We start from the raw sequence: 27,725 nt of genomic DNA, 5'->3' as shown, positions 1-27,725 counted from the left end.
GAGTGTACAATGGCTACTCCCATCTCCAGTAGTTGATCTAGAAGTGTTGGAGAGACTACAGAAAGATAGGGAGGGTGTTGATCCAGCTGATTTCTTTAAGAGACATCTGGAAACTGTGTATCAGGATTTTGATACACAGTGGCCATTTACACAGATGGTTCAAAAGATCCAAGGACAGGACGTACTGGGTCAGCATTTGTAGTGCAGGAATGTGGGGTGGAAGTCAGGAAACGTATTACAGATCATCTTGGCTGTATATACGGCGGAGCTGATGGCCATACTGTTGGCCTTGCAGTGGGTGGAGGAAGTTAAGCCAGACAGAGTAGTTATTTGCTCTGATTCATGTGCAGTGTTAATGAGTCTCCAGTCCTTTAGCTCACGTAGCAGAAAATACCTGCTTTTTGAGGTGCTACAAACCCATGGCAGGATTAAACAAATGGGTATTCAGATAAGATTTACTTTGGTTCCAGCCCATGTGGGGGTGTAGGGGAACGAGGTGGTAGATGAACAGGCTAAACAAGCACTTAGTAGTGGGGATGTTAATGTTGAAGTGTCAATGAGCAAGGCAGAGGCAAAAAGACTGATATATACAGTGATGGTGAAGAGATGGCAGGAGCAGTGGAATAGAGATAATAAGGGAAGGCATTTATTTCAAGTACAGAGGAAAGTCAGGGAGGGTAGGATGGCAGGAAGGGACAGAAGAGAGGAGGCTATTTTTACAAGATTAAGAGTGGGACACAGCCAGTTGAATAAGACATTAAACGTGATAGGAAAGCATCCATCAGGAAAGTGTGATTATTGTCAGGAAATAGAGACTGTGGAGTATGTAGTGCTACAGTGTGGGCAGTATCAGAGTGAAAGAGAGAGGATGAGATTTAGTATGAGGGAGAAGGGGATACAGGAAATTAGTTTAAAGAGTATATTGAGTAGAGCGTCATTAGATATAGTCTCAAATATTTTGTTATCTTTTTTAAGAGAAACGGGGTTGGCAGGCAGGATTTAGTTTATCCCTGTCTCTGGCCCACACTCCAGTACGGTATGTGGCGGTAATGCACCATAACATTGGATGCCAACCGCCAATAAACCGCACTGAAGAAGAAGAATCGACCTTCCTCTAGCAACTTCCCGTGAAAATGAGTTGGTAACGCTGAGCGGCAGGAACTGTCTGGGCGAGGTAGCTAACATCCCATAACCGAATGGAGTAATAATCTCGTTACATTTCATGAAAACCAGCTCACCACATTCATTATAACACTGTAAACAGTATAAACCTCCAACGAAGCCATGACAGAGGACCTGAGTGCTCAAACTTGGTCCATCAACAAGGACGATTATGTTCTCAACGAGGTGATTGGTGAGTATGGCGCTAGACACCTAGCTAGCATGCTAACCTCCTAGCTAAGCTGACTTTCTTGCAAGACAGCGAGCTAGCTAGCTCGCTAACGTATATCTGGTCAGCTAAACCTACAGCTAACCAACCTTACTTTTGACAGCTAGTAAATATATTGAAGTAACGTAACGTTAAACATGGGCCAAACGTATGTTTCTCAGTTGTGCGGTCCATGGGTTGGTTACTAGCTAGCTAGGTAGCTAACATAGCTAGTTAGCTTCCCAATGCTAACATGAATACCTAGCCTAGCTAACGTTAGCTACAGTAGCTAGCGAAGTAGGTAAACCAAGACAAGTGAATGAGTGAAGTGCTAGCTAGGGGCAGGATGGAGGTGGGTGGTTCCCTTCGCTGAAAGAAGGCGTGATAGGGCTTAGTGAGTCACTCATACCTTGTGTTAGCAAGGAGTTGGTAGCTATTAGTCTTTTCTTTCTGTGAAAATGGACTGGTTTGTGCTTCTGTATAATGCTATATGTATGGTATTGATTGTATTTTAAGTTTGAGTCGTAAAGGAGACCACTAAGTCTTGATACAGATGAAAATTGTCTTAAAGGAGACCTAAATAAGGCCAAACGTATCTCACAAATCACTTGATACAAATGCCAAAGATGTGTCAAAAATCCTTGCAACAAAGGATATTCATTATAATATAATAGCTATATAATTAATATCCTTCCAGCAAAGGATATACACTACCGTTCAAAAGTTTGGGGTCAATTAGACATTTCCTTATTTTCCATGAAAACATACGAGAAGTGAGTTTGAATAGGAAATATAGCAAAATGCATAGGAAATGTAGTCATTGACAAGGTTAGAAATGATTTTTAATAGAAATAATAATTGTGTCCTTCAAACTTTGCTTTTGTCAAATAATCCTCCATTTGCAGCAATTACAGCATTGCAAACCTTTGGCATTCTAGTTGTCAATTTGAGGTAATCTGAAGAGATTTCACCCCATGCTTCCTGAAGCACCTCTCACAAGTTGGATTGGCTTGATGGGCACGTATTACGTACCATACGGTCAAGCTGCCCCCAATAAGGGGATCCGGTGACTGTGCTGGCCACTCCATTATAGACAGAATACCAGCTGACTGCTTCTTCCCTAAATAGTTATTGCATAGTTTGGAGCTGTGCTTTGGGTCATTGTCCTGTTGTAGGAGGAAATTGGCTCCAATCAAGCGCCGTCCACAGGGTATGGCATGGCGTTGCAAAATGGAGTGATAGCCTTCCTTCTTCAAGGTCCCTTTTACCCTGTACAAATCTCCCACTTTACCACCACCAAAGCACCCCCAGACTCACATTGCCTCCACCATGCTTGACAGATGGCATCAAGCACTCCTCTGTGTCTCACAAATGTTCTTCTTTGTGATCCGAACACCTCAAACTTCGATTCGTCTGTCCAGTGTCTGTGTTCTTTTGCCCAGCTTAATCTTTTCTTTTTATTGGCCAGTCTGAGATATGGCTTTTTCTTTGCAACTCTGCCTAGAAGGTCAGCATCCCGGCATCGCCTCTTCACTGTTGACGTTGAGACTGGTGTTTTTTGCGGGTACTATTTAGTGAAGCTGCCAGATGAGGACCTGTGAGGCGTCTGTTTCTCAAACTAGACACTCTAATGTATTTGTCCTCTTGCTCAGTTGTGCACCGGGGCTTCCCACTCCTCTTTCTATTCTGGTTAGAGCCAGTTTGCGCTGTTCTGTGAAGGGAGTAGTACACAGCGTTGTACGAGATCTTCAGTTTCTTGGCATTTTCTCGCATGGAATAGCCTTCATTTCTCAGAACAAGAATAGACTGACAAGTTTCAGAAGAAAGTTATTTGTTTCTGGCCATTTTGAGCCTGTAATCGAATGCACAATTGCTGATGCTCCAGATACTCAACTAGTCTCAATAAGGCCAGTTTTATTGCTTATTTAATCAGCACAACAGTGTTCAGCTGTGCTAACATAATTGCAAAAGGGTTTTCTAATGATCAATTAGCCTTTTTAAAATGATAAACTTGGATTAGCAAACACAACATGTCACTGGAACACAGGACTGATGGTTGCTGGTAATGGGCCTCTGTACGCCTATGTAGATATTCCATAAAAAATCAGCCGTTTCCATCTACAATAGCCATTTACAACATTAACAATGTCTACACTGTATTTCTGATCAATATGATGTTCTTTTAATGGACAAAAAAATTGCTTTTCTTTCGAAAACAAGGAAATGTGTAAGTGACACCAAACTTTTGAACGGAAGTGTATATTATAGGTACTTTGTTTTATTAGTTGTATTAGTAGTTGTAGCCATATTTTTTATTAGTTCTAGGCCTATTAGTAGTTGTACAACGTTTTTATGCTGTTAATATAAATATTTTTTGTTTATTATTTAATTTGTATTATTATTAGACAGTTGACATATTTTTCTTGTTACTAAGTATTGTTTTGATTTTTTCCATTTGGACACCTCAAGAGATTTCATCCTGCTAAATGTAAAATAAATAAATATGCATTTATAGTAAATACAGGGGTATTATAGTGACTTGTTGTTGAGTATTGAAACATTACTGAAGCTAGTTAAAAGCCTGATCGTTTTCCTATAAATTTGTAACTTACATTCTTCCCCCACTGGCTTCCTATTGGTTTTTGTTGTAGTTGTCGGGTCATTACACATTACTGTAATTTGAGCCATATCTAAGACTAAGAGAGAAGACTATTTTACAATTGGAGTTGTTTGTATCTCTTCGTTGTCAAACACTGGAGTTAAATTCTTAGCTACTGTAATTTAAACCCTCATGGTTTACCTACAGTTGAAGTCGGAAGTTTACATACACTTAGGTTGGAGTCATTAAAACAAGTTTTTCAACCACTCCACAAATGTCTTGTTAACAAACTATAGTTTTGGCAAGTCGGTTAGGACATCTACTTTGTGCATGACACAAGTAATTTTTCCAACAATTGTTTACAGACAGATTATTTCACTTATAATTCACTGTATCACAATTCCAGTGGGTCAGAAGTTTACATACACTAAGTTGACTGTGCCTTTAAACAGCTTGGACAATTCCAGAAAATGATGTCATGGCTTTAGAAGCTTCTGATAGGCTAATTGACATCATTTGAGTCAATTGGAGGTGTACCTGTGGATGTATTTCAAGGCCTACCTTCAAACTCGGTGCCTCTTTGCTTGACATCATGGGAAAATCAAAATAAATCAGCCAAGACCTCAGAATAAAAATTGTAGACCTCCACAAGTCTGGTTTGCTTGGGAGCAATTTCCAAACGCCTGAAAGTACCACATTCATCTGTACAAACAATAGTACACAAGTATAAACACCATGGAACCACGCAGCCGTCATACCGCTCAGGAAGGAGACGCGTTCTGTCTCCTAGAGATGAATATACTTTGATGCAAAAAGTGCAAATCAATCCCAGAACAAAAGCAAAGGACCTTGTGAAGATGCTGGAGGAAACAGGTACAAAAGTATCTATATCCACAGTAAAACGAGTCCTATATCGACATAACCTGAAAGGCCGCTCAGCAAGGAAGAAGCCACTGCTCCAAAACCGCCATAAAGAAACCAGACTACGGTTTGCAACTGCACATGGGGACAAAGATCATACTTTTTGGAGAAATGTCCTCTGGTCTGATGAAACAAAAATAGAACTGTTTGGCCATAATGACCATCGTTATGTTTGGAGGATAAAGGGGGCCGAAGAACACCATCCCAACCGTGACGCACGGGGGTGGCAGCATCATGCTGTGGGGGTGCTTTGCTGCAGGAATGACTGGTGCAATTCACAAAATAGATGGCATCATGAGGAAGGAAAATGATGTGGATATATTGAAGCAACATCTCAAGACATCATTCAGGAAGTTAAAGCTTGGTCGCAAATGGGTCTTCCAAATGGACAATGACCCCAAGCAAACTTCCAAAGTTGTGGAAGGTATTGGAGTGGCCATCACAAAGCCCTGACCTCAATCCTATAGAACATTTGTGGGCAGGGCAGAACTGAAAAAGCGTGTGCGAGCAAGGAGGCCTAGAAACCTGACTCAGTTACACCAGCTCTGTCAGGAGGAATGGGCCAAAATTCACCCAACTTATTGTGGGAAGCTTGTGGAAGGCTACCCGACACGTTTGACCCAAGTTAAACAATTTAAAGGCAATGCTACCAAATACTAATTGAGTGTATGTTAACTTCTGACCCACTGGGAATGTGATGAAAGAAATACAAGCTGAAATAAATCATTCTCTCTACTATTATTCTGACATTTCACATTCTTATAATAAAGTGGTGATCCTAACTGACCTAAGACAGGGAATCTTACTAGGATTAAATGTCAGGAATTGTGAAAAACTGAGTTTAAATGTATATGGCTAAGGTGTATGTAAACTTCCAACTTCAACTGTATGTGTGTTACGTTCTTCCCCCTCTGTCTTCCTCTTGGTTTTGATGAAGTTGTCTGGTTATTACACGTTAATTTAAAACCTGATGATTTCCCTATCCAATGAGTGTGTTGCCTTCTAATTCTTCCATCTTGTTCGCTTGGTTTTTGTTCAAGTTGTCTGGTAACAAAACATTACGATTAGTTAAACCCTTATGTGTTCCCAATAGTGCGTGTTATGTTCTGCCCACCTCTTGGTGTGTCCCAGGTAAGAGTGCCACTGGTTCCCTTTGGATGTGTGTTACATTCTAATACTTCCCCCTTCATTTTCTCTTCAGGGAGTGGTGCCACAGCCGTGGTGCAGGCGGCCTACTGTGATCCCAGGAAGGAGAGGGTGGCCATTAAACGCATTAACCTGGAGAAGTGTCAGACCAGTATGGACGAGCTCCTGGTAACACACATATACACACACACTACAGACACGCTCCCACACATGCACGCACGCAAACGCACACACAGACACAGATAGGTATGCACACACTCACATGTTTAGAGCACATTGTCTTTCAGGAGTTGACAGTATAGCAATCAATACTATCTAATCAGTACTAGCTAATAATTTGATAGCAAGCCCTCTTAAAGGGATAGTGTGAGATTTTAGCAATGAAGCCCTTTATCTACTTACTCAGAGTCACATGAATTGTCAAAATCTCACAATATGGCCTCTGATATAGCCTAGCTTTAGAGGAGTTACTGGGGAAGATGAGAGTGTAGCAGCCGATCCACACAGACACACAAATCCACCTAGACGTTATCACTGCATTGCTGAGACCGATACAGTCCTCTCAGATTCTGTCTCTTGCTCTCTTTCTCTTCCTTTTTTTGCAGAAAGAGATCCAGGCCATGTCCCAGTGCCACCACCCCAACATTGTGTCCTACTACACATCCTTTGTAGTGAAGGACGAGCTGTGGCTGGTGATGAGGCTACTCAGTGGCGGTAAGCACTACTGTTAGAGTAAATATACTTATGGCTGCCCCTGCACTGGCCTTTCAAACTGTCTGGGATGGCAGGATTGGGATGACATGTAATTGGGATTGATATCAGGTTGTTGCCAGCTCGACTGGTAATATAGGGTTGATAATAGTAATGAAGTTGCATTTGAAATATACGTTTGTTATTGAACTACCAGACACCATCTCCATCCCAGCTGCCTGCTTACCAGGCTCTATTGGCCACAGAGCAGCAGCTTTTCTCCAGCTGTGGCCTTGGCTCTCAGCCCAGTACTGTCCATCCTCCTGGCATGCAGTAACACTGCCAAGAGATAGAGGAGGGATAGGGCATCTCAGCCCAGACTATCCTTTCTGCCTTAGAGACTGTTATGGACACCTCCTTTGAGCTTTATTTCTTCTGTGGTTTACCTTTGCTTGTAATGAAACGTGCGTGTGTGTGATAGCTATTTCTGTTCACAAAACCTAAATAACAACAGACTTTTGAAGTAAAGTACTATTGACCTAAAAGGACTTGACCAAGCAATTCATGATGTTACCGTTGTTCACTCTCTTCTGACGCATGTTCCATCCTACAGCTAACTAATAGTAACCTGGTCCTGTCATTGCTCCAGTCTTCCGTCTCTCTCTCTTTTCTGTTCTGTCTCTCTCTCAATATCTCTTTCTTTCTCAGGCTCAGTACTGGACATCATTAAACACATCATATCTCGTGGGGAGCATAAGTCTGGGGTGCTGGATGAACCGTCCATAGCCACAATCCTCAAAGAGGTCCTAGAAGGACTGGAGTACCTGCATAAGAATGGGCAGATCCACAGGTGCAGTCACATGTTTTTTATTTTTATTTATTTTTTGAACTTGAAATATTTAGCATGGACTTTACCTGTGTTTTGTTCACTGGCCAACGTCAAATTATAGGAATCTTGTGGAGTTGTGACATTCAAGAGCCAGTCAAAGACATTGGCGCACATCCTATTTCATTCTTAACTTCCTCATTCACTCTTTCATTCATGTAAACTCCCTCCTTCATTCAGTCTTTCATTCTTTAATTCATTTAACAGCTTCACCCCAGGAACACATAGTGATCTGTCATCCAGCTGAAGCACCACAGCGTCATAAAGATGAAACAGGCCACTGAAACAGGCTCTCATCTGTCTTCCAGCTGAAGCACCACAGTGCCATACAGCTGAAACAGGCCCTAGACACACAGGATAATGACTACTTTTTAGTAGTATTCACTGAACAGTATGTTTGGCTCAGATTCATGGAGTGCAGTTATCAGGAGCAAATAAAAATAGTTTACGGTTTACAGCTCAAACAGGCCACAGACACACACGATAATGACTCCTCTTTAATAGTGTGACCATGTTTGTCTAGTAGTAGGCCTCTGCTAGGTTACTACCTACTACTTAGTTTAGTTTCATTACAGGTGACTCCTGATACTGATTCATCTGGTTTGTCTGGTTTCTTCTGTTCACAGGGATCTGAAGGCTGGTAATATTCTTCTCGGGGACGATGGCTCCGTGCAAATCGCAGGTATGGTCACGTGTCCCAAGCCGCCAACTCCCTTATGCATATTTATGCTGTCAAAGTATTAACTGTTTTTTTTATTCTGTTTTTTTTACCAGTAGAAATTCTACAGACTTCCTAGCATTTACTCCTCTGGAACAAATCTATTGGTTGCCTGTCTCGCTGATCTCTCTATCTACCAACTCTCACCTCTCTCCTCCCTTCTGTCTGTCCCAGACTTTGGTGTGAGTGCCTTCTTAGCGGCGGGAGGAGATATGACTAGGACTAAGGTTAGAAAGACGTTTGTTGGAACGCCATGTTGGATGGCCCCAGAGGTCATGGAGCAGGTGGGTGGCAATCCTCTTTCTCTCTCCCGCTTTCTGTTTGTATTTATTTCTCTCTCTGTTGCTCTCTCTCTGTCTCTTGCTCTCTCTCTCTCTCTCTCCTTATCCTCTATTTTTATCTAACTTCTAGATGAAAACTAATACATCTCCAAAGACCTTAGTGGAGACATACACAATTTCCTCTTGCTTCGGATCTTTTGAGAAACTACAAGCACTTTACTGATGTGTATCTGTCGTGATTGTTTGTCAGCAACCATTTTCTCTAACTGTTAGAACAGATGCTCTTAGAAGATATTTGAAAATATATCTTACAATTATTATTCCACTCTCCTCAGGTCAGAGGTTATGACTACAAAGCAGATATCTGGAGTTTCGGGATCACAGCCATCGAGCTGGCTACAGGCGCTGCCCCATATCATAAATATCCACCCATGAAGGTGATTTATACACATTTACTTGGAAAGGTGTGGAAGCAGTGTGATCTTTATCCACCTGAAAATATATTGCTGAGACTATCCTGGCTAAATATATATTTACATTTTTACATTGACATTTTAGTCATTTAGCAGACGCTCTTATCCAGAGCGACTTACAGTTAGAGTGCATACATTTTTCATACGATATATGTGGTCCTCTGTAGCTCAATTGGTAGACCATGGCGCTTGTAACGCCAGGGTAGTGGGTTCGATCCCCGGGACCACCCATACGTAAAAATGTATGCACGCATGACTGTAAGTCTCTTTGGATAAAAGCGTCTGCTAAATGGCATATTATTATTATTATTATGAATTAAATTGCCAGCCGATGTTGTCTTATATGTTGTTTGTGTAATAACCTGGTGTTGTGTGTAATAACCTAGTCATGACCAGGTGTTGTGTTTGTAATAACCTGGTAATGACCTGGTGTGTGTAACAACCTGGTAATGACCTGGTGTTGTGTGGGTAATAACCTGGTGTTGTGTGAGCAATAACCTGGTGTTTGTATGTGTGTAGGTACTGATGTTGACCCTGCAGAATGACCCTCCCTGCTTGGAGACAGGGATCCAGGACAAGGAGATGGTGAAGAAGTATGGCAAGTCCTTCAGGAAGATGATATCTATGTGTCTACAGAAGGAGCCTGAGAAAAGGTGACTATCCCAAACACTCATTTTTTTGTTGTTGTCATTTAGCAGATGCTCTTATCCAGAGCGACTTACAGGAGCAATTAGGGTTAAGTGCCTTGCTTAAGGACACATCAACATATTTTTCACCTAGTCAGCTCGGGGATTAGAACCAGCGACCTTACAGCCACAACGCTCTTAACCACTAAGCTACCTGCCCTCATAATAGAATGTATGCCATTTAACAGATGCTTTTATCCAAAGTGGCTTACAGTACAGTAATTGCATAGATTTTAGGATATGGCCCTAGTGTGAATTGAACCAACTACCATGACGTTGCTGGGGCCACGGTCTAACCAACTGAGCCACACCGGACCACTGACTATGTAACTGACCTGAGATGGGTATAGCACATGGCTATTCCTGGAGAGCTTCCTCCCTTCAGGCTTTTGCTTCAACCCTAATCTAACAAATGTGATTCTAGGAATCAGATGTGTAACAATAAGGTTGGCTACCTAATCCCACTGTGACACAATTTCTCCAAGTTAGCATTGTCCTTTGTGTGGCACACAAAGGCAGCTATTATTATTATTATTCACCTGGGTTTCAACTTTTCTTAATCCAATTTGTTGTTGTTGAGTGGATTCTCTTCCCTCATCTGATTTCCTGCCATGGTGTGTTTAAGGTCCTGCAGGGTAGTAAATCATTGTCTCTCTGTCTTTCAGACCAACTGCTGCTGAGCTGCTAAAGCATAAATTCTTCACTAAAGCAAAGGTAAGACAGAGACTGTATATACACTGAGTGTACAAGACATTAGGAACACCTTCCTAATATTGAGTTGCACCCCTTTTTGCCATCAGAACAGCCTCAATTTGTCGACTACAGGGTGTCAAAAGCGTTCCACAGGGATGCTGGCCCATGTTGACTCCAATGCTTCCCTCAGTTGTGTCAAGTTGGCTGGATGTCCTTTGGGTGGTGGACCATTCTTGATACACATGGGAAACTGTTCAGCGTGAAAAACCCAGCAGCATGGCAGTTCTGGAATCACTCAAATCGGTGCGCTTGGCACCTACTACCATACCCCGTTCAAAGACACTTCAATATTTTGTCTTGCCCATTCACCCTCTGAATGGCATACGTACACAATCCATGTCTAAATTGTCTCAAGGCTTAAAAATCCTTCTTTAACCTGTCTCCTCCCCTCCATCTACACTGATTTTAAGTTGATTTAAAAAAGTGCCGTCAATAGGAATGATAGCTTTCACCTGGATTCACCTGGTCAGTCTATGTCATGGAAAGAGCGGCTGTTCCTAATGTTTTGTACACTGCACGTGCATCCGTAATATGTAGGCCCATTGACAAATATGGCTGCTGTTGCAAAGAAAAAGAACCATGTTGTCATGTGATTTTAATCTTGTTTGTCTGTCTCTGTCATGCAGAATAATGAATACTTGGAAGAGAAGCTCCTTCAGAAGGGTCCATCGATAGTAGACAGATCCAAAAGGGTACGAGACAACAAAATTATAACCCTTGGCATACACACACAGTGGAATTCTACGACACACAGTCGGAGCTGTTCTACACGATACAGTTCTATAATTAAAAAAATCAGCGATACAGCCTACTGAATAGGCCCCAGTGCTTATTCCAGGGTAGTGTATATAGTGACATCAAACACAGGAATCTACATAGACACATCATGCTCTGACATCACATACAGAAACAAACACTACAGGGAAAAAATATAAAATATACTAGTTAAGGTTTACAAGGGATTAGTAGTTCATCAATAATAACTAATTAACTAATTTTGTAAGATACAAGATACATACATACATTTTAGATACACGTATAATCTAAATAGTCTTTGTCTCAGTTTGTTTAATCCTAACCAGACAGCAAGTCTCTGTCCAATCTGCCCTGTACTTGTGTCAGGGAAAGGGTAGTGTAGGCCTACATAGTAGAAGAATAAGGAAGTAATCTATCTGCTGTAGCGTAGAGCACATATTTATTATTTCAGCAGCACTAGCTAACACATAGGGGACCTGAGACATGAGTGGTCATGCAGACACTGAGCATCACATCACAATGACTTCCTTCCTGCTATGTACAGCCGTAGTCTAGGCCTACAGGATGGCAGGGAAATGTTGCATTTTGTGTCTATGGTTTTACGATATTAAAAGTTTGTACATGATTTCAGAGGGACTGGTCCAAGGTGTCTTTTTTACTCAAAACCACTCAATGCCATGCTAAAGATCAAATTGTGGTTTTAGGTGCGCCGTGTGCCTGGCTCCAGTGGTCGTCTTCACAAGACCGAAGACGGGGAGTGGGAGTGGAGTGATGACGAACTGGATATGGAGAGTGAGGAGGGCAAGGCAGCCGTGGCAGCTCTACGGGTGAGACTAACCTAGTTACCCTTACCCTAGCAATCAGGTTGAAAATCTTTCAAATACTTAGCTATAGGGCCAGATTCTCAGACAAAGATTAAGCCTTGTCCTGGACTAAAAAGCATTCCCAATTGAGATTTTCATCGGATGTGCTTTTTAGTCCAGGCCTAGGCTTAATCTGTGTCCAGGAAACCATCCATTATGGTTTTCTCTAGTCTGCCTGGAGTGGTTTATTTTTAAACCATATCTGAACCCAGGTCTGCTAGCTGTAACCTTACTTTAGTCCTGTAGTGATTCAATGCCACCTAGGACTCCTCAATCAAATCAATCAATTAGTTGTTCAATCAAACCTGTTACACTGTGGGGGAGGAAAAACCTTAATTTCGTGTTCTTCTGACGTCTGTTAATCTTTGTGTCATATCCCATTCTAGTCTCCCAGAGTGAAAGATGGATCCATCGAGGTAAGCCCTGGTGTTGATATAAATCAGAATACCTAAAAACCTTTTATCTATTAATTGCAGAAACAATAGGATGCTGGCCAGCTTTAGTTTTGTATGAAATTGTATTAGAAGAATCATTGCCAAATACCTGATCTAACTCTTTAATCTGCTCTCCCCAAAAATAAGTTTATGGACATGCAGATAATGTGGTAACACTTCACTTAAGGCATACAGGAATAATGCATTATGGTGCAGTCATAATGCATTATAAGACTTGGCATAAGTATCTATAGCCACGCTCACACTGCTCTTAGCCCAGGGCTGACAGCCTCCTGACCCCTGGCCTAAGAGAATACAGAGACATTTACATTTTAGTCATTTAGTAGACACTATAGTTAGTGCCTTTATCTTAAAGAGATACTTCTCGATTTCGGCAATAAAGCCCTATACCTAGCGTTAGCGCAATTGCTTACTAGCGTTAGCTCAGTGACTGGAAGTCTATGGGTAACTGCTAGCATGCTAGTAGATACCATATACTTCCAGCCATTGTGCTAAAGCTAGTTAGCATTGGCTCGCAAAACTACCTCTAACTCCCTTCATACTGCATGCAGAGACAAATGGGATCCATGAGTTCATCTGATTCTGAGGAAGTAGATAAAGGGCTTGATTGCCAAAATCTCAAAGTATCCCTTTAAGGTAGCTTGGTAAGATGACCACAGAAGGTTGACAACCACAACCACATTTGCCTTATAAGGTGGATCAATCTCTTTCTGATACAGCATGAGTTTATCTCTGGTCCTCCTCAGATCTTCCCTACAGAGGATGGTTCTCCCAGTCGGCTCCGTCCTGGAGGGGCAGGGCAGGACAAGCCAGGCGAGGCCACCCTTACCCAGGGAGAAGCTGTAGCCCAGGACCCTGCCGTCACCAAAGTCCCCATCAGCCTGGTGTTGAGGTTGAGGTACGCATCTAGTGGGGGGTGACAGTTTTTCCGTTAGGAAAATGTGGTGCCGGACATTTAAGAAATTTACCAGACCCCCATATGCATTGGTTGCATAACCTGATTAGGGCGTCCACTCGCGATTAGGGCGTCCACCCACCCAAAGCTGTGGATTGTTTTAAATCGCATAGCCTACAGTCGGAAGGGCCCTCAATTTGGGCAAATCACGCGGCACATATCACATAGATGATTGTTGAGTTGCGACAGTCAGTGAAAAGCAGAGAGACCCTGCCAAGCATATCGCAATATAAAAACATACACAATCGTGGAAAAACAGTTTGGAAAACAAATGGCTATTGCTGTAAAGAGAAGACAATGAAAAGTCTCCAATCTATCTTTTAGTTATCAAAATTCTCTACTTAATTGACACCAGCGGAGAACATCGGCCATATCCTTGGTGAGTGGGCATATTCACTGTCTTTATCATTTGGTCAGTGCCACTTTTGTTTGTTTTTGGACAATAATTTCCTCCTCCAGGTAGGATGGATGTCATATTGTGTTTGGGTCTCCCCTTTTCGTAGGCCGATTATATGGATCTGACAATGTCGTTTTTATTGATCTGTTTGTCAGTATCAGCAGAGTAGGCCACCCTGTAATTTGTCGTATTAAAAAATATTCTGCTAATGTCTCCAGTCATATAAAGTGTAGTAAAATTGCATGAAATGTGTTTATAAAAGGCCAACATTTTCCTGTGCAAAGAAAGCTTAACATTTCTTCTCCTATCTGATATAGCCTAGGCCTACTCTAAGCCACTACGCACGCTGCATTGAACAGTATTTTTTGCGAACAGTGATTGAGTTATATTATTAGCCTAAATTATGACCATCCAATCTAATCATCACATTAGGAATATTAGGCTATTTTACATAAATCTGCAAATGTGAGGATGCATGGAATGCTTTATTATAAAGGTGAATTTCTATGGTGGAAATTAGCTTCCCCAAATTTGAAACCCACGTGCTGCCTATGTTAGAATAACTGCCCACATTTACTTTTCCTCAGCCAACAAGACGAGGAACGAACCGCAAAATCACTAGCCTATACCAATCTACTATCCCCCATAGTAGAAAACTTTACCTATTCTATTGGACAGCTTGTCGTTCTGTGCGAGAAAGAAGTAGCCTATTCCAAACCGACGATAGATCCCAAATACATATAACCAGTAGGCCTAGGCTACATCCCCAAAACTTAAAAAGGCAATGAGGCTCATGCAACAGATCAGAACGTTAAGCATAAAATGTTGATAAACTATTATTTCTTCACATTATAAGCACAGCAATGTGCACTAATTCCCATAATGCAATTAGTGGGAAAACGCCATTGTGAGCGGTTTCATGTGACGGAGATGGAAATATCCGTTAGAAATGTTGAAAGAGGGGAGATCTAAATATGCAACAACTAGCAGGGGTTGCTAATATGACTAGGATTGTGCCTTTGGCTACTGGACAATGAAAGAAAGTTCATTTGTAAACCAATGGAACATGAGAGAAAAAGGCTACTGGTTTCAATGGCATATGGAAGTCTTTATAAAATAAATGTCTTTATAAAATAATTGGTTGGATTTTGGCTAGGATACTTTGAAGCAAGGTAAGACATGCCTCATAATATTTAGTAAAACGTTCAGGTTTCAAACAATTAAGTATATGTTTTCAAAATGCATACTGCCTCCAGCTCATTGCAAAGTGGTGTGTGATGCGCTGAAGCCTGCCTAATTGCCTATGCACTTGAATGGGAAGTGCGCTTCAATTACCAATTGAGAAGTAAAAATAGTAGCTTTTTTTAATCATGGCCATTGTTGTTTTTTGCACGCGATTGCCTTTAGAATTGTTGCGCAATGATTGGGCTTATTAAAGTATGTTTCACTACAGCAGCAACAAACAGCTGTTTGAGCTGTATCAGCAGCTCTCGCGCTACATCCACAATGAATAGGCTAAAATACATTAGGTTCCCTCCCCAGATGTTTTAGAGGCAATTTTTCTCAACCCCTGGTCTGTTGACCGGTTCTGGTCCCTGGGATGTTACTGACCGGTCCCTCAGATGGTTCGCTGACATTGATTTAGTCCATTCTCCAGTGCTAGTTTTAATCAAAGTGGTCCTCCTAAGAGAAAGGATCATAACTTGATGGCCTATACAAAAAAGATTCAGAAACACTGACCGACTGAAGCGCACCGGCAGCGCACGAGTGACATTCTGAGTAATATTCCTTTTAGTTATAGCTTATTTCAATAAATATGTTGTATACATTTTTTACATTTTTAGTCATTTAGCAGACACTCTTATCCAGAGCGACTTACAGTTAGTGAGTGCATACATTTTTCATACTGGCCCCCCGTGGGAATCGAACCCACATTCCTGGCGTTGCAAGCGCCTTGCTCTACCAACTGAGCTACAGGAGGGCCCTTTATACAGAACGCCAAAGCAACACAATGTCCAGTCAGAAAATATTCTCGCTCTCTCACTCACTCACTAATACAATTGCTCAGAGAATAAAAAAAATGAAAAAAGATAGGGGTCAAAATTGACACCTTTGTTTTCATTACTGTTGCCCCCAGTCCTTGCGAGGATAACGACGCTGAACGACACTGAGCCTTTTTCTAAAATGTCTTATGAGATTGGAGAACACATTGGGAGGGATCAAAGACCTTTCCTCCATACAGAATCTTTCCAGATCATTGATATCCTTTATCTCCCTGCATGAACTGCCCTCTTCAATTAAAACCACAGGTTTTCAATGGGGTTCAAGTCTGGAGACTGAGATGGCCATTGCAAAATGTTGATTCTGTGGTCAATTAATCATTTCTTTGTGGATTTTCATGTGTGCTTGGGGTTATTGTCTTGCTGGAAGATCCACTTGCGGCTAAGTTTCAGCCTCCTGGGAGAGACAACCAGGTTTTTGGCTAAAATGTCCTGGTACTGGGTAAAGTTCATGATGCCGTTGACCTTAACAAGAGCCCCAGGACCAGTGGAAGCCAATTAGCCCCATAACATTCTCCGTCATATTCTCAATCACAGCTTTATGAGAAGTTGAACAAACAATATTAAGAGGACGATGAGGCAAATGAAGCAATTATTATCCAGTTCTGAATACTGCAGACTTTGCTTCTATCCATCCAATGATTTATAACCTAACTCACTACGGCAAGACTGCCCATTCCTCATCAGTTGACTGTCACTTTGCTCCGTCATGTGAAGCCTGTTCCATGCCTGAAGCTCCACCACCAGAAAGGAATATTAGAAAATATTTGCCTGCACTTAGTCTCTGTCCAGGCTTTCAACATTATCTTTTGTCGTGATTTGTCCAGTTGTAACATCCGATTTCGCGCTATAGCCCAACAGTGTTTAAAAAAAAATATATATATATATAACAAAAAAAGTGTTGGCCAATAGGGGCTGATACCTTTGTAAATCACAATGTTTTATCAGTAGATAATCACGATTGGACAATGGTTGACACCGCATAACCCTAATGTCCAGACCTCCTCCTAACCAGTTCTAACTCTCCTCTTCCCAGGAACTTGAAGAAAGAACTGAACGACATCCGGTTTGAGTTCATGCCTGGTAGAGGTAAGTGTCTGTCTGTTTGTGTGTGTGTTAGCTATTTCCTGCTATATCCCTCATCACACTCACCAACACATTGCTGCTCTGTTATGTTAAACTGGAGCCAACAGAGGGAGCTAACTGGCTGACTTTTGGCTGGTCTTGCACGCTTGTTTGCTTGTTAACACATACAGTGCCTTCAGAAAGTATTCACACCCCTTGACTTGGATGCGTCTCAATCTACCGCATCCGCCGATGTCGCACTTCCGCATCTGTGGTGAAAGGTGGCAGAGCTAGAGCGGTGTTTGTCAGACCATGAGACATCCCGATAATCGGTCTTCTCACAAAAAACGTCTGTAGCGTCCGAAAGGTTTCACAATTGGCCTCATGGTGAAATCCCAGAGCGGTTTCCTTCCTCTCTGGCATCAGAGTTAGGAATGGTGCCTGTATCTTTGTAGTGACTGGGTGTATTAATACACCACCCAAAGTGTTATTAATAACTGCACCATGCTCAAAGGGATATTCAATGTCTGCTTATTTTTTTACCCATCTACCAATAGGGTGCCCTTCTTTGCGAGACATTGGAAAACCTCCCTGGTCTTTGTGGTTGAATCTGTGTTTGAAATTCACTGCTCCACTGAGGGACCTTACATATAATTGTACAGTGGGGGAAAATATTATTTAGTCAGCCACCAATTGTGCAAGTTCTCCCACTTAAAAAGATGAGAGAGGCCTGTAATTTTCATCATAGGTACACGTCAACTATGACAGACAAAATGAGAGAAAAAAATCCAGAAAATCACATTGTAGGATTTTTAATGAATTTATTTGCAAATTATGGTGGAAAATAAGTATTTGGTCAATAACAAAAGTTTCTCAATACTTTGTTATATACCCTTTGTTGGCAATGACACAGGTCAAACGTTTTCTGTAAGTCTTCACAAGGTTTTCACACACTGTTGCTGGTATTTTGGCCCTTTCCTCCATGCAGATCTCCTCTAGAGCAGTGATGTTTTGGGGCTGTCGCTGGGCAACACGGACTTTCAACTCCCTCCAAAGATGTTCTTTGGGGTTGAGATCTGGAGACTGGCTAGGCCACTCCAGGACCTTGAAATGCTTCTTACGAAGCCACTCCTTCGTTGCCCGGGCGGTGTGTTTGGGATCATTGTCATGCTGAAAGACCCAGCCACGTTTCATCTTCAATGCCCTTGCTGATGGAAGGAGGTTTTCACTCAAAATCTCACGATACATGGCCCCATTCATTCTTTCCTTTACACGGATCAGTCGTCCTGGTCCCTTTGCAGAAAAACAGCCCCAAAGCATGATGTTTCCACCCCCATGCTTCACAGTAGGTATGGTGTTCTTTGGATGCAACTCAGCATTCTTTGTCCTCCAAACACGACGAGTTGAGTTTTTACCAAAAAGTTATATTTTGGTTTCATCTGACCATATGACATTCTCCCAATCCTCTTCTGGATCATCCAAATGCACTCTAGCAAACTTCAGACGGGCCTGGACATGTACTGGCTTAAGCAGGGGGACACGTCTGGCACTGCAGGATTTGAGTCCCTGGCGGCGTAGTGTGTTACTGATGGTAGGCTTTGTTACTTTGGTCCCAGGTCTCTGCAGGTCATTCACTAGGTCCCCCCGTGTGGTTCTGGGATTTTTGCTCACCGTTCTTGTGATCATTTTGACCCCACGGGGTGAGATCTTGCGTGGAGCCCCAGATCGAGGGAGATTATCAGTGGTTTTGTATGTCTTCCATTTCCTAATAATTGCTCCCACAGTTGATTTCTTCAAACCAAGCTGCTTACCTATTGCAGATTCAGTCTTCCCAGCCTGGTGCAGGTCTACAATTTTGTTTCTGGTGTCCTTTGACAGCTCTTTGGTCTTGGCCATAGTGGAGTTTGGAGTGTGACTGTTTGAGGTTGTGGACAGGTGTCTTTTATACTGATAACAAGTTCAAACAGGTGCCATTAATACAGGTAACGAGTGGAGGACAGAGGAGCCTCTTAAAGAAGAAGTTACAGGTCTGTGAGAGCCAGAAATCTTGCTTGTTTGTAGGTGACCAAATACTTATTTTCCACCATAATTTGCAAATAAATTCATTAAAAATCCTACAATGTGATTTTCTGGATTATTTTTTCTCAATTTGTCTGTCATAGTTGATGTGTACCTATGATGAAAATTACAGGCCTCTCATCTTTTTAAGTGGGAGAACTTGCACAATTGGTGGCTGTATGTGTGGGGGTACAGAGATTATGTAGTCATTTAAAAAATCATGTTAAACACTATTATTGCTACTTATTATGTGACTTGTTAAGCACATTTTTACTCCTGTTCGGGCAAAATGGTTTTGTTACAGTCTAATACTATGTAAAGTACTAAATATACTATATCACTGGTAATTTTCCACAGCTGTCCAGTACCTTCTTCACACACCGCAACAAAGGAGTGATTTGTTACTGGCTCTTTATCTTTAGGGCACCCAATGCCCATCCAGGCTGAATTCTTGTTCTATCTGTTTCGGCTCTAAAGATCTTATCACATGTAAGCTTGCCTCCCTCTTGTAGGGGTAAGCAGTTATTTGTGTAGGTGAAGTATATAAATGACTGTGATTCTGTAGATTTTTTTTGTTTGTCCGCCCCAGTATATCCTGAGTGAACTTCCCTGCAATTGCTTGAATTAACTCTTATTTACTGGATAATGAGCTCTGCCTGATCCTTGGAACGAGTTTTCCTCAACACTCCTGAACTTATTTAGGCTTGCCATAACAAAAGGGTTGACTACTTATTGACTCAAATTATTTCAGCTATAAACATTTTTATAAACATTTATAAAAATTATAATTCCACTTTGACATTATGGCGTATTGTGTGTAGATCAGTGACACAATCTCAATTTAATCAATTTTTTTATTCAGGCTGTAGCACTACAAAATGTGGAAAAAGTCAAGAGGTGTGAATACTTTCTGAAGTCACTGTAACTAACATCTACCGTATTTTCCGCACTATAAGGCGCACCGGATTATAAGGCGCACCTTCAATGAATGGCCTATTTTAGAACTGTTTTCATATATAGGGCGCACCGCATTATAAGGTGCATAGAATAGAAGATACTGTAGTCAAACGGTTGACTGGGGTTGCGTTATGCATCCACTAGATGGAGCTGTGCTAAAGGGAATGTCAACAAAACAGTCAGATAAAGTCAAACTTTATTAAGCGTTCTGACAACTCCGTTCACTCCCATGGTAACGTTGTTCAAACGTTAATGTGCATATTAACAATATCTCCCAGCCTTGCTCACTCTTCTCCCAAACGTGGAGGGGAACTTTTCCCTGATTCAGTAAACACGTAGTAAAAGAAACAGTCTGATACCACTAAATCAAACGTTAGTGCATAACTCAACATTGTTCAGTTACGTATAACACGTAAAGCTCACTTTTTCAGTTCATTCCCCGTCCACGAATCCCTCGAATTCTTCTTCTTCAGTGTCCGACTTGAACGGAAACTCTGTTTAGTCTTCTTTACTTGGCGCAGGTCATCTTCTTGCTTCCTCCACTTCCGTACCATTGATTCATTAATGTTGAATTCTCTCGCTGCTGCTCTATTCCCATATTCTACTGCGTGAACGACAGCCTTGAGCTTGAACTCTGCGTCGTAAGCATGTCTCTTGAAAGGTGCCATTTTGGGGTCTTTATACACACACAAGTGGTGTGGGACTGTGAGTAAGCACAGTACCGGTGTTTACTGACTACGGTAGCCGTAATGCTGCAAGCGGTGCGGCTTTGTAGTTTACCAGTCGTACTGAAACATTTCATTATTATTAAATTGTTTTTATTGGTTTTTCATACTGAAACATTTTGACAGAGCGCCTTGAGCGCCGTGTACAACCAGTATGGATCAAACAATTAACCAATTGATCCATATATAAGGCGCTCCGGATTATAAGGCGTACTGTCGTTTTTTGAGAAAATTAAAGGCTTATAGTGCGGAAAATACGGTAATCAAAAGAGGACCATCGCACTCACCCAAAAGTTTGGTGGTTGTATAAAACCTGTGAATCCAGATGAGCAAAAAAGTGTGATGGGATCCGCACTCAAAAATATGTTGCATAAAGCTTACTTTATATGTAAAAAATATATACCTTTATTTTCACTGCTTCAGAACAGATGTTTCAACTTAACAGCCTTCTTCATGTAGGTTCAAATCTTTTCAGATCAGAAACAGCATTTATAGGGAACAAAAGTGATCAACAGGTGAGAAGCAGGTGTTTCTAATCAGGGTTGCCAGTCATCTGCCAATCAGGGATGTGGCTTTTCTGGTCTACCTGTATACTGGTTACAATCACAAAGAAATACAGAATATGGACCCCATCACACTTTTTTTTTCTTCACATAACTAACCACTCCTGACTCTCTGGATCTCCCCCATCTATCTCTTTCTCTCTCGCTCTCTCTCTCGCTTCCTCTCTCTCTCTCGCTTCCTCTCCCCCCCCCCCCCCCCCCCCCGGCCGTCCTCAGATTCAGCAGATGGAGTGTCTCAGGAGTTGGTATCTGCAGGTCTAGTCGATGGGAAAGACGTAGTGGTTGGTGAGTATGAAACCAAAGCTAAGAGAGATCTAGGATAACATATCCCAGTCCCTGACTGTGATAACTTCACCAAAGCCACTAGAGGTCAGTAAAGTCACAGGTCAGGCTGAAATGAATGATTGCGACAACATTTTGGGTATGTGGAAATATAATAATTAGTAGTATGTGACCATTAGAAAATTTAGTATGCTTTAAATGCCAGGATGTCATACTCATTTTGGCTTTTCATCTAGTCGATTTATCTGCACACTATTAAGGAAGAGAATCATATTTTCAGACCCACGTGTGTTTGACAACAGCTGATAATCAAAGAAGGGGACAGGCTGTAGAAAAATGAACGAATGGCTGGAAACAACGCAATTGCGCATTAGATGACACATTCTCAGTATGGGTGAGCCTAGTATGTTGATATTTGTTGCTTACTGCATACATTTTACTAAACAGTACGTTCTAAATAGTATGTAGAACGATTAGTACACAGTATGTCGTTTTAGTAAGTAGTAGGCAAGACACATTTTAGACACGGTCATTGACTCGAGAGATGGCGAAAGTTATGCTGGTTTTAGAGAGGTTCAGATTCTTGATTCCACCTCTGTATTCTTTCCAGTTGCTGCAAACCTGCAGAAGATTGTTGATGATGCTTTCAACAATAAAAATATCACTTTCAAACTGGTAAGTTCAATATTTTGTTTCAAACAAAAGCTTCCATTTTTGGCCTGTTGAAATAGCCCTGCTCAAAGAGAGATGCACTGAACATTTATTTTTCTATCTTTCTCAGGCATCTGGCATAGACGAGTCGGAGATCCCTGACGATGTCAAACTGATGGGTTTCGCTCAGCTCAGCATCAGTTAACTCAATATTCCGTCAACAAAGGAGAACAAACAGTATTGCACAGCAGCATAGTTCTAAATTCCAAGACACCACTCTTGCCAAAGAAGAGCGCTACAGTGCATTTGTCAACCTGTAGGGTTCTTTTCTTTACTGAAACCTGCAGTGTTAGTTAAAATAGATGGGCTCTGAGAATGGGACCATTGTAACAAAAAGACAACAGTTAGAACAGGAAATCACTTAAAAGAGTTTACAGCAGTGTATCTGGGAGGGAGGACGGCAACGCAATCGACTTAAAAATAAACAACAAATGTTTCTTACTTAGTTTTCTACATTTAGCTCTACAATCCAAAACATATTCTAATATAACTCCTGTCAGTTCTGGAAGTGATAACTTATAGTGCCTTCGGAAAATATTCAGACCCCTTGACTTTTTCCACATTTTGTTACGTTACAGCCTTATTCTAAAATGGATTAAATAAATACAAATCCTCATCAATCTACACACAATACCCCATAATGTCAACGTGAAAACAGGTTTTTAGAAATGTTTGCATATGTATTAAAAATAAAAAAACAGATACCTTATTGACATAAGTATTCAGACCCTTTGCTATGAGACTTGAAATTGAGCTCCGGTCCATCCTGTTTCCATTGATCACCCTTGAGATGTTTCTACAACTTGATTGGAGTCCACCTTTGGTAAATTCAATTGATTCGACATGATTTGGAAAAGCACACACCTGTCTATATAAGGTCCCACAGTTGACAGTGCATGTCAGAGCAAAAACCAAGCCATGGGGTCAAAGGAATTGTCCATAGAGCTCAGAGACAGGATTGTGTCGAGGCACAGATCTGGGGAAGGGTACCAACAAATGTCTGCAGCATTGAAGGTTCCCAAGAACACAGTGGCCTCCATCATAGTTTGGAACCACCAAGACTCTTCCTAGAGCTGGCCGCCCAGCCAAACCTGAGCAATCAGGGGAGAAGGGTATTGGTCAGGGAGGCGACCAACAACCTGCTGGTCACTCTGACAGAGCTCTACAGTTCTTCTGGAGATGGGAGAACCTTCCAAAAGGACAACGAACTCTGCAGCACTCCACCAATCAGGCCTTTATGGTAGAGTGGCCAGACGGAAGCCACTCCTCAATAAAAGGCACATCACAGCCCGCTTGGAGATTGCCAAAAGGCACCTGAAGACTCTCAGACCATGGTCTGATGAAACCAAGATTGAACTCTTTGGCCTGAATGCCAAGTGTCCCTTCTGGAGGAAACCTGTCACCATCCCTACAGTGAAACATGGTGGTGGCAGCATCATGCTGTGGGGATGTTTTTCAGTGGCAGGGACTGGGAGACTAGTCAGGATTGAGGCAAAGATGAATGGAGCAAAGTACAGAGAGATCCTAGATGAAAACCTGCTCAGGACCTCAAGACTGGGGCGAAGGTTCACCTTCCAACAGGACAACGACCCTAAGCACACAGCCAAGACAACGCAGGAGTGGCTTCGGGACATGTCTCGGAATGTCCTTGAGTGGCCCAGCCAGAGCCCGGACTTGAACCCGATCGAACATCTCTGGAGAGACCTGAAAATAGCTGTGCAGCCACGCTCCCCATCCAACCTGACAGAGCTTGAGAGGATCTGCAGAGAAGAATTGGAGAAACCCCAAATACAGGTGTGCCAAGCTGGTAGCGTCATACCCAAGAAGACTCGAGGCTGTGATCGCTGCCAAACGTTTGCCCACTGACAAAGAAATGATCAGTCTATCATTTTTATGATAGGTTTATTTGAACAGTGAGAGACAGAATAACAACAACAAAAAATCCAGGAAAGCGCATGTCAAAAATGTTATAAATTAAGCAATCAATCAATCAGATTCCAAACTCTCCACCATGGCCAAGACCAAAGAGCTCTCCAAGGATGTCAGGGACAAGATTGTAGACCTACACAAGGCTGGAATGGGCTACAAGACCATTGCCAAGCAGCTTGGTGAGAAGGTGACAACAGTTGGTGCGATTATTCGCAAATGTAAGAAAAAATTAATAACTGTCAATCTCCCTCGGCCTGGGGCTCCATGCAAGATCTCACCTCGTGAAGGTGCAACGATCATGAGAACGGTGAGGAATCAGCCCAGAACTACACGGGAGGATCTTGTCAATGATCTCAAGGCAGCTGGGACCATAGTCACCAAGAAAACAATTGGTAACACACTACGCCGTGAAGGACTGAAATCCTGCAGCGCCCGCAAGGTCCCCCTGCTCAAGAAAGCACATATACAGGGCCGTCTGAAGTTTGCCAATGAACATCTGAATGATTCAGAGGAGAACTGGGTGAAAGTGTTGTGGTCAGATGAGACCAAGATCGAGCTCTTCGGCATCAACTCAACTCGCCGTGTTTGGAGGAGGAGGAATGCTGTCTATGGAGGTGGAAACATTATGCTTTGGGGGTGTTTTTCTGCTAAGGGGACAGGACAACTTCACCGCATCAAAGGGATGATGGATGGGGCCATGTACCGTCAAATCTTGGGTGAGAACCTCCTTCCCTCAGCCAGGGCATTGAAAATGGGTCGTGGATGGGTATTCCAACATGACAATGACCCAAAACACACGGCCAAGGCAACAAAGGAGTGGCTCAAGAAGAAGCACATTAAGGTCCTGGAGTGGCCTAGCCAGTCTCCAGACCTTAATCCCATCGAAAATCTGTGGAGGGAGCTGAAGGTTCGAGTTGCCAAACGTCAGCCTCGAAACCTTAATGACTTGGAGAAGATCTGCAAAGAGGAGTGGGACAAAATCCCTCCTGAGATGTGTGCAAACCTGGTGGCCAACTACAAGAAACGTCTGACCTCTGTGATTGCCAACAAGGGTTTTGCCACCAAGTACTAAGTCATGTTTTGCAGAGGGGTCTAATACTTATTTCCCTCATTAAAATGCAAATCAATTTATAACATTTTTGACATGTGTTTTTCTGGATTTTTCTGTTGTTATTCTGTCTCTCACTGTTCAAATAAACCTACCATTAAAATTATAGACTGATCATGTCTTTGTCAGGTGGGCAAACGTACAAAATCAGCAGGGGATCAAATACTTTTTTTCCCTCACTGTAAATGTCATATTTCCTTTTTTTATTTGTAAAATCCTGTTTTTGCTTTGGCATTATGGGGTATTGTGTGCAGATTGATGAGGAAAAAAGCAATTTTAGAATAAGGCTGTAACCTAACAAAATTTGGAAAATGTCAACGGGTCTGAATACTTTCCAAAGGCACTGTAAATGCCTTTTTATAAACAGTGCCACTGAACCAACACACAACTGAGTGTAGTGCGTAATAGCATCCTTATACTGTTATCTGAATTATATAAGCTGCCTCATCAATATCCACCTTATTCCCTACATAGTGCACTACTTTTGAGCGGGGCTGCCATTTCGGATGCAGACATAGTATATTACGAAGTGTAAATTAGTTATTTAGTAAGGATCTATTACAGTATGGATCTGTAGAAGAGTGAGTGAATGGCTGATGAAAAGTGACTTCCCTTGATAACATTGAAATTGAACTATAAGGGTCCCTAGTCATGAATCTGAAATAACTGACATCATATAGTGTATGTCATTACATACGTTGACATAAGGTTTTTTAGGTGTGTCGTACGCTTTCCTAGGTCTTTCATCTGTTGACATAAGCTGTTTATAAGCTCTCATAGGTGTATTAAAAGTTGGCATTAGCTGTCGTAAGTTCTCTTACATTTACATTTTAGTCATTTAGCAGACGCTCTTATCCAGAGCGACTTACAGTTAGTGCATACATTTTCATACTGGCCCCCCGTGGGAATCGAACCCACAACCCTGGCGTTGCAAGGGGCCTGTTATAACCTCTCATTGGTATATCATTATGTTAATATAAGCTGTGGTGTTAGTTGTTCAGGTTACCCCAGACAGACCGGCAGAGACAGACAGAATGACGACATTGCTCTAACAAGGAAGGGGTCTGTTCAGAAAGGAGCAATGTTATAGGGTAGCAATGTATTGTGCAGAACCGATAGGATTGCCTGTCGTATAGATTTCGGAATTGGGTCTGCTCTATTCATACATTTCAATCTGCAAACATTCTGAACGATTATCCAGAGTTAATTCGCAAAGACGGTAAAACAATAACTTACTGAGATCTTGATTATGGTCTTGGGACTATGCAACTTTGTCTCCGTGATGTTCATTACCAGCGGTTCACTAGTCACTGGACCGCTGTACTCCCGCTAGCTAGCTGTCGTCATGATGGCTGTTGTTTCTTCCTAGATGGACAAATTCATTTGTATCATAGCCTTGTTCTCCAATCCATCCACACTCACCTCAAAGTCACCGACTGTTGTCACTCCCACTTTACGTTGTATGTTTGTTTGTTTTGTTAGTTGGTTGGTATGTGTGTTTCTGTACAGTGTTCCAGGGGCTGTGTGTGTGTTCAGGTACTGTTGTAAATTGGTCTATTTAGCAGATATTGTATTTCAAAAAGGTACATTACATTATAATGGCAAGCTGGTGATGCCACAACATGCGCAGTTTTTCACACACCCTCCCAAAGGTCTGTATGTGAGTAGGAAGCAAAGCAAAGTATCGACTGTTTCTGGAGTACATTTCTAATACGGAAAGAAGGCTCTTTAGTTGTACATATGATTGTGGCAGATAAACAACTGGTATACTTTATCAGTAGCTCATCCAGTATCTCTATAGGTTAAAATAATTGGTTGTTTTGTTTTATAGATTTTTCCACTGTTGGCCTTTGTTAGATAATCATCACTAATTCCATGTTTTGTTGCTAATCATGCCACATGTGATTTGCTGAATTGGCACCTTATTATTGATATTAACGTACATATTTGAGTTAGTTCATTAAGGCTTGTCATCTAGCTCACAATTGATGCTTTTGTTGTCATGGAGATAGTAATATGCAATTTGTTTTTTGTTTTGTTTTTCCATTGAGACTTTCTTAATCACTGAAACCTGTACAATTTAGAGTTTCCTGTAGTAATACAAACTGGAATGATGTTCCTCAAGAAATGTAAAAGTAGGCCTAGCTAACTAACAACAAAATGACACAGAACTGACACCATTCCCACTGGTGTGATATGTTGCTTTCAGACTGAGCAATATGTTGAAGAATGTTAGCCTGTATGTCAGTCTGTTTGTGCCAACTCCCTGTCACTCATTGAAGAATGTGTGAGCTGATAGCAAAATGTCCTGGGTTTTAA

The 27,725-nt window shown here is 41.8% G+C and overlaps 1 protein-coding gene across 3 annotated transcripts; it reads left to right on the top strand.

Annotated features, from left to right (window-relative positions):
• Positions 1–1,140: 1,140 nt before the first annotated feature.
• LOC311146885 (serine/threonine-protein kinase OSR1-like) lies at positions 1,141–24,685 on the top strand. 3 transcript variants are annotated; one of them, XM_084183501.1, is made up of 17 exons: positions 1,141–1,354; positions 6,091–6,203; positions 6,641–6,749; positions 7,434–7,575; positions 8,238–8,293; positions 8,504–8,613; positions 8,946–9,047; positions 9,603–9,736; positions 10,435–10,483; positions 11,149–11,214; positions 11,983–12,105; positions 12,528–12,557; positions 13,343–13,494; positions 17,045–17,097; positions 21,593–21,661; positions 22,269–22,333; positions 22,440–24,685. In XM_084183501.1, the coding sequence occupies exons 1-17, from the start codon at positions 1,285–1,287 to the stop codon at positions 22,512–22,514; spliced, it is 1,518 nt and encodes a 505-aa protein (XP_084039627.1). In that variant the 5' UTR covers positions 1,141–1,284; the 3' UTR covers positions 22,515–24,685. The 3 variants fall into 3 exon arrangements, with proteins under 3 accessions (XP_084039627.1, XP_084039628.1, XP_084039629.1); XM_084183502.1 differs by lacking the exons at positions 22,269–22,333; positions 22,440–24,685 and adding an exon at positions 21,961–22,228; XM_084183503.1 differs by lacking the exons at positions 22,269–22,333; positions 22,440–24,685 and adding an exon at positions 21,939–22,228.
• The last annotated feature ends 3,040 nt before the right edge of the window (positions 24,686–27,725 follow it).

Source organism: Coregonus lavaretus (genome assembly GCF_964263955.1).
Source record: "Coregonus lavaretus genome assembly, chromosome: 19".
Lineage (NCBI taxonomy): Eukaryota > Metazoa > Chordata > Actinopteri > Salmoniformes > Salmonidae > Coregonus > Coregonus lavaretus.
The sequence above is the reverse complement of the archived record's forward strand: the minus strand, read 5'-3'. Positions and strand labels throughout refer to the sequence as shown.

What these genes read in the sequence shown, in the direction of transcription:
- LOC311146885 (XM_084183501.1), top strand. Translation starts at nt 1,285, where the DNA reads ATGACAGAGGACCTGAGTGCTCAAACTTGGTCCATCAACAAGGACGAT. An exon ending in TGTTCTCAACGAGGTGATTG is followed by an intron (nt 1,355 to 6,090) that starts GTGAGTATGGCG and finishes TTTTCTCTTCAG; the next exon opens with GGAGTGGTGCCACAGCCGTG. An exon ending in AATTCTTCACTAAAGCAAAG is followed by an intron (nt 10,484 to 11,148) that starts GTAAGACAGAGA and finishes TCTGTCATGCAG; the next exon opens with AATAATGAATACTTGGAAGA.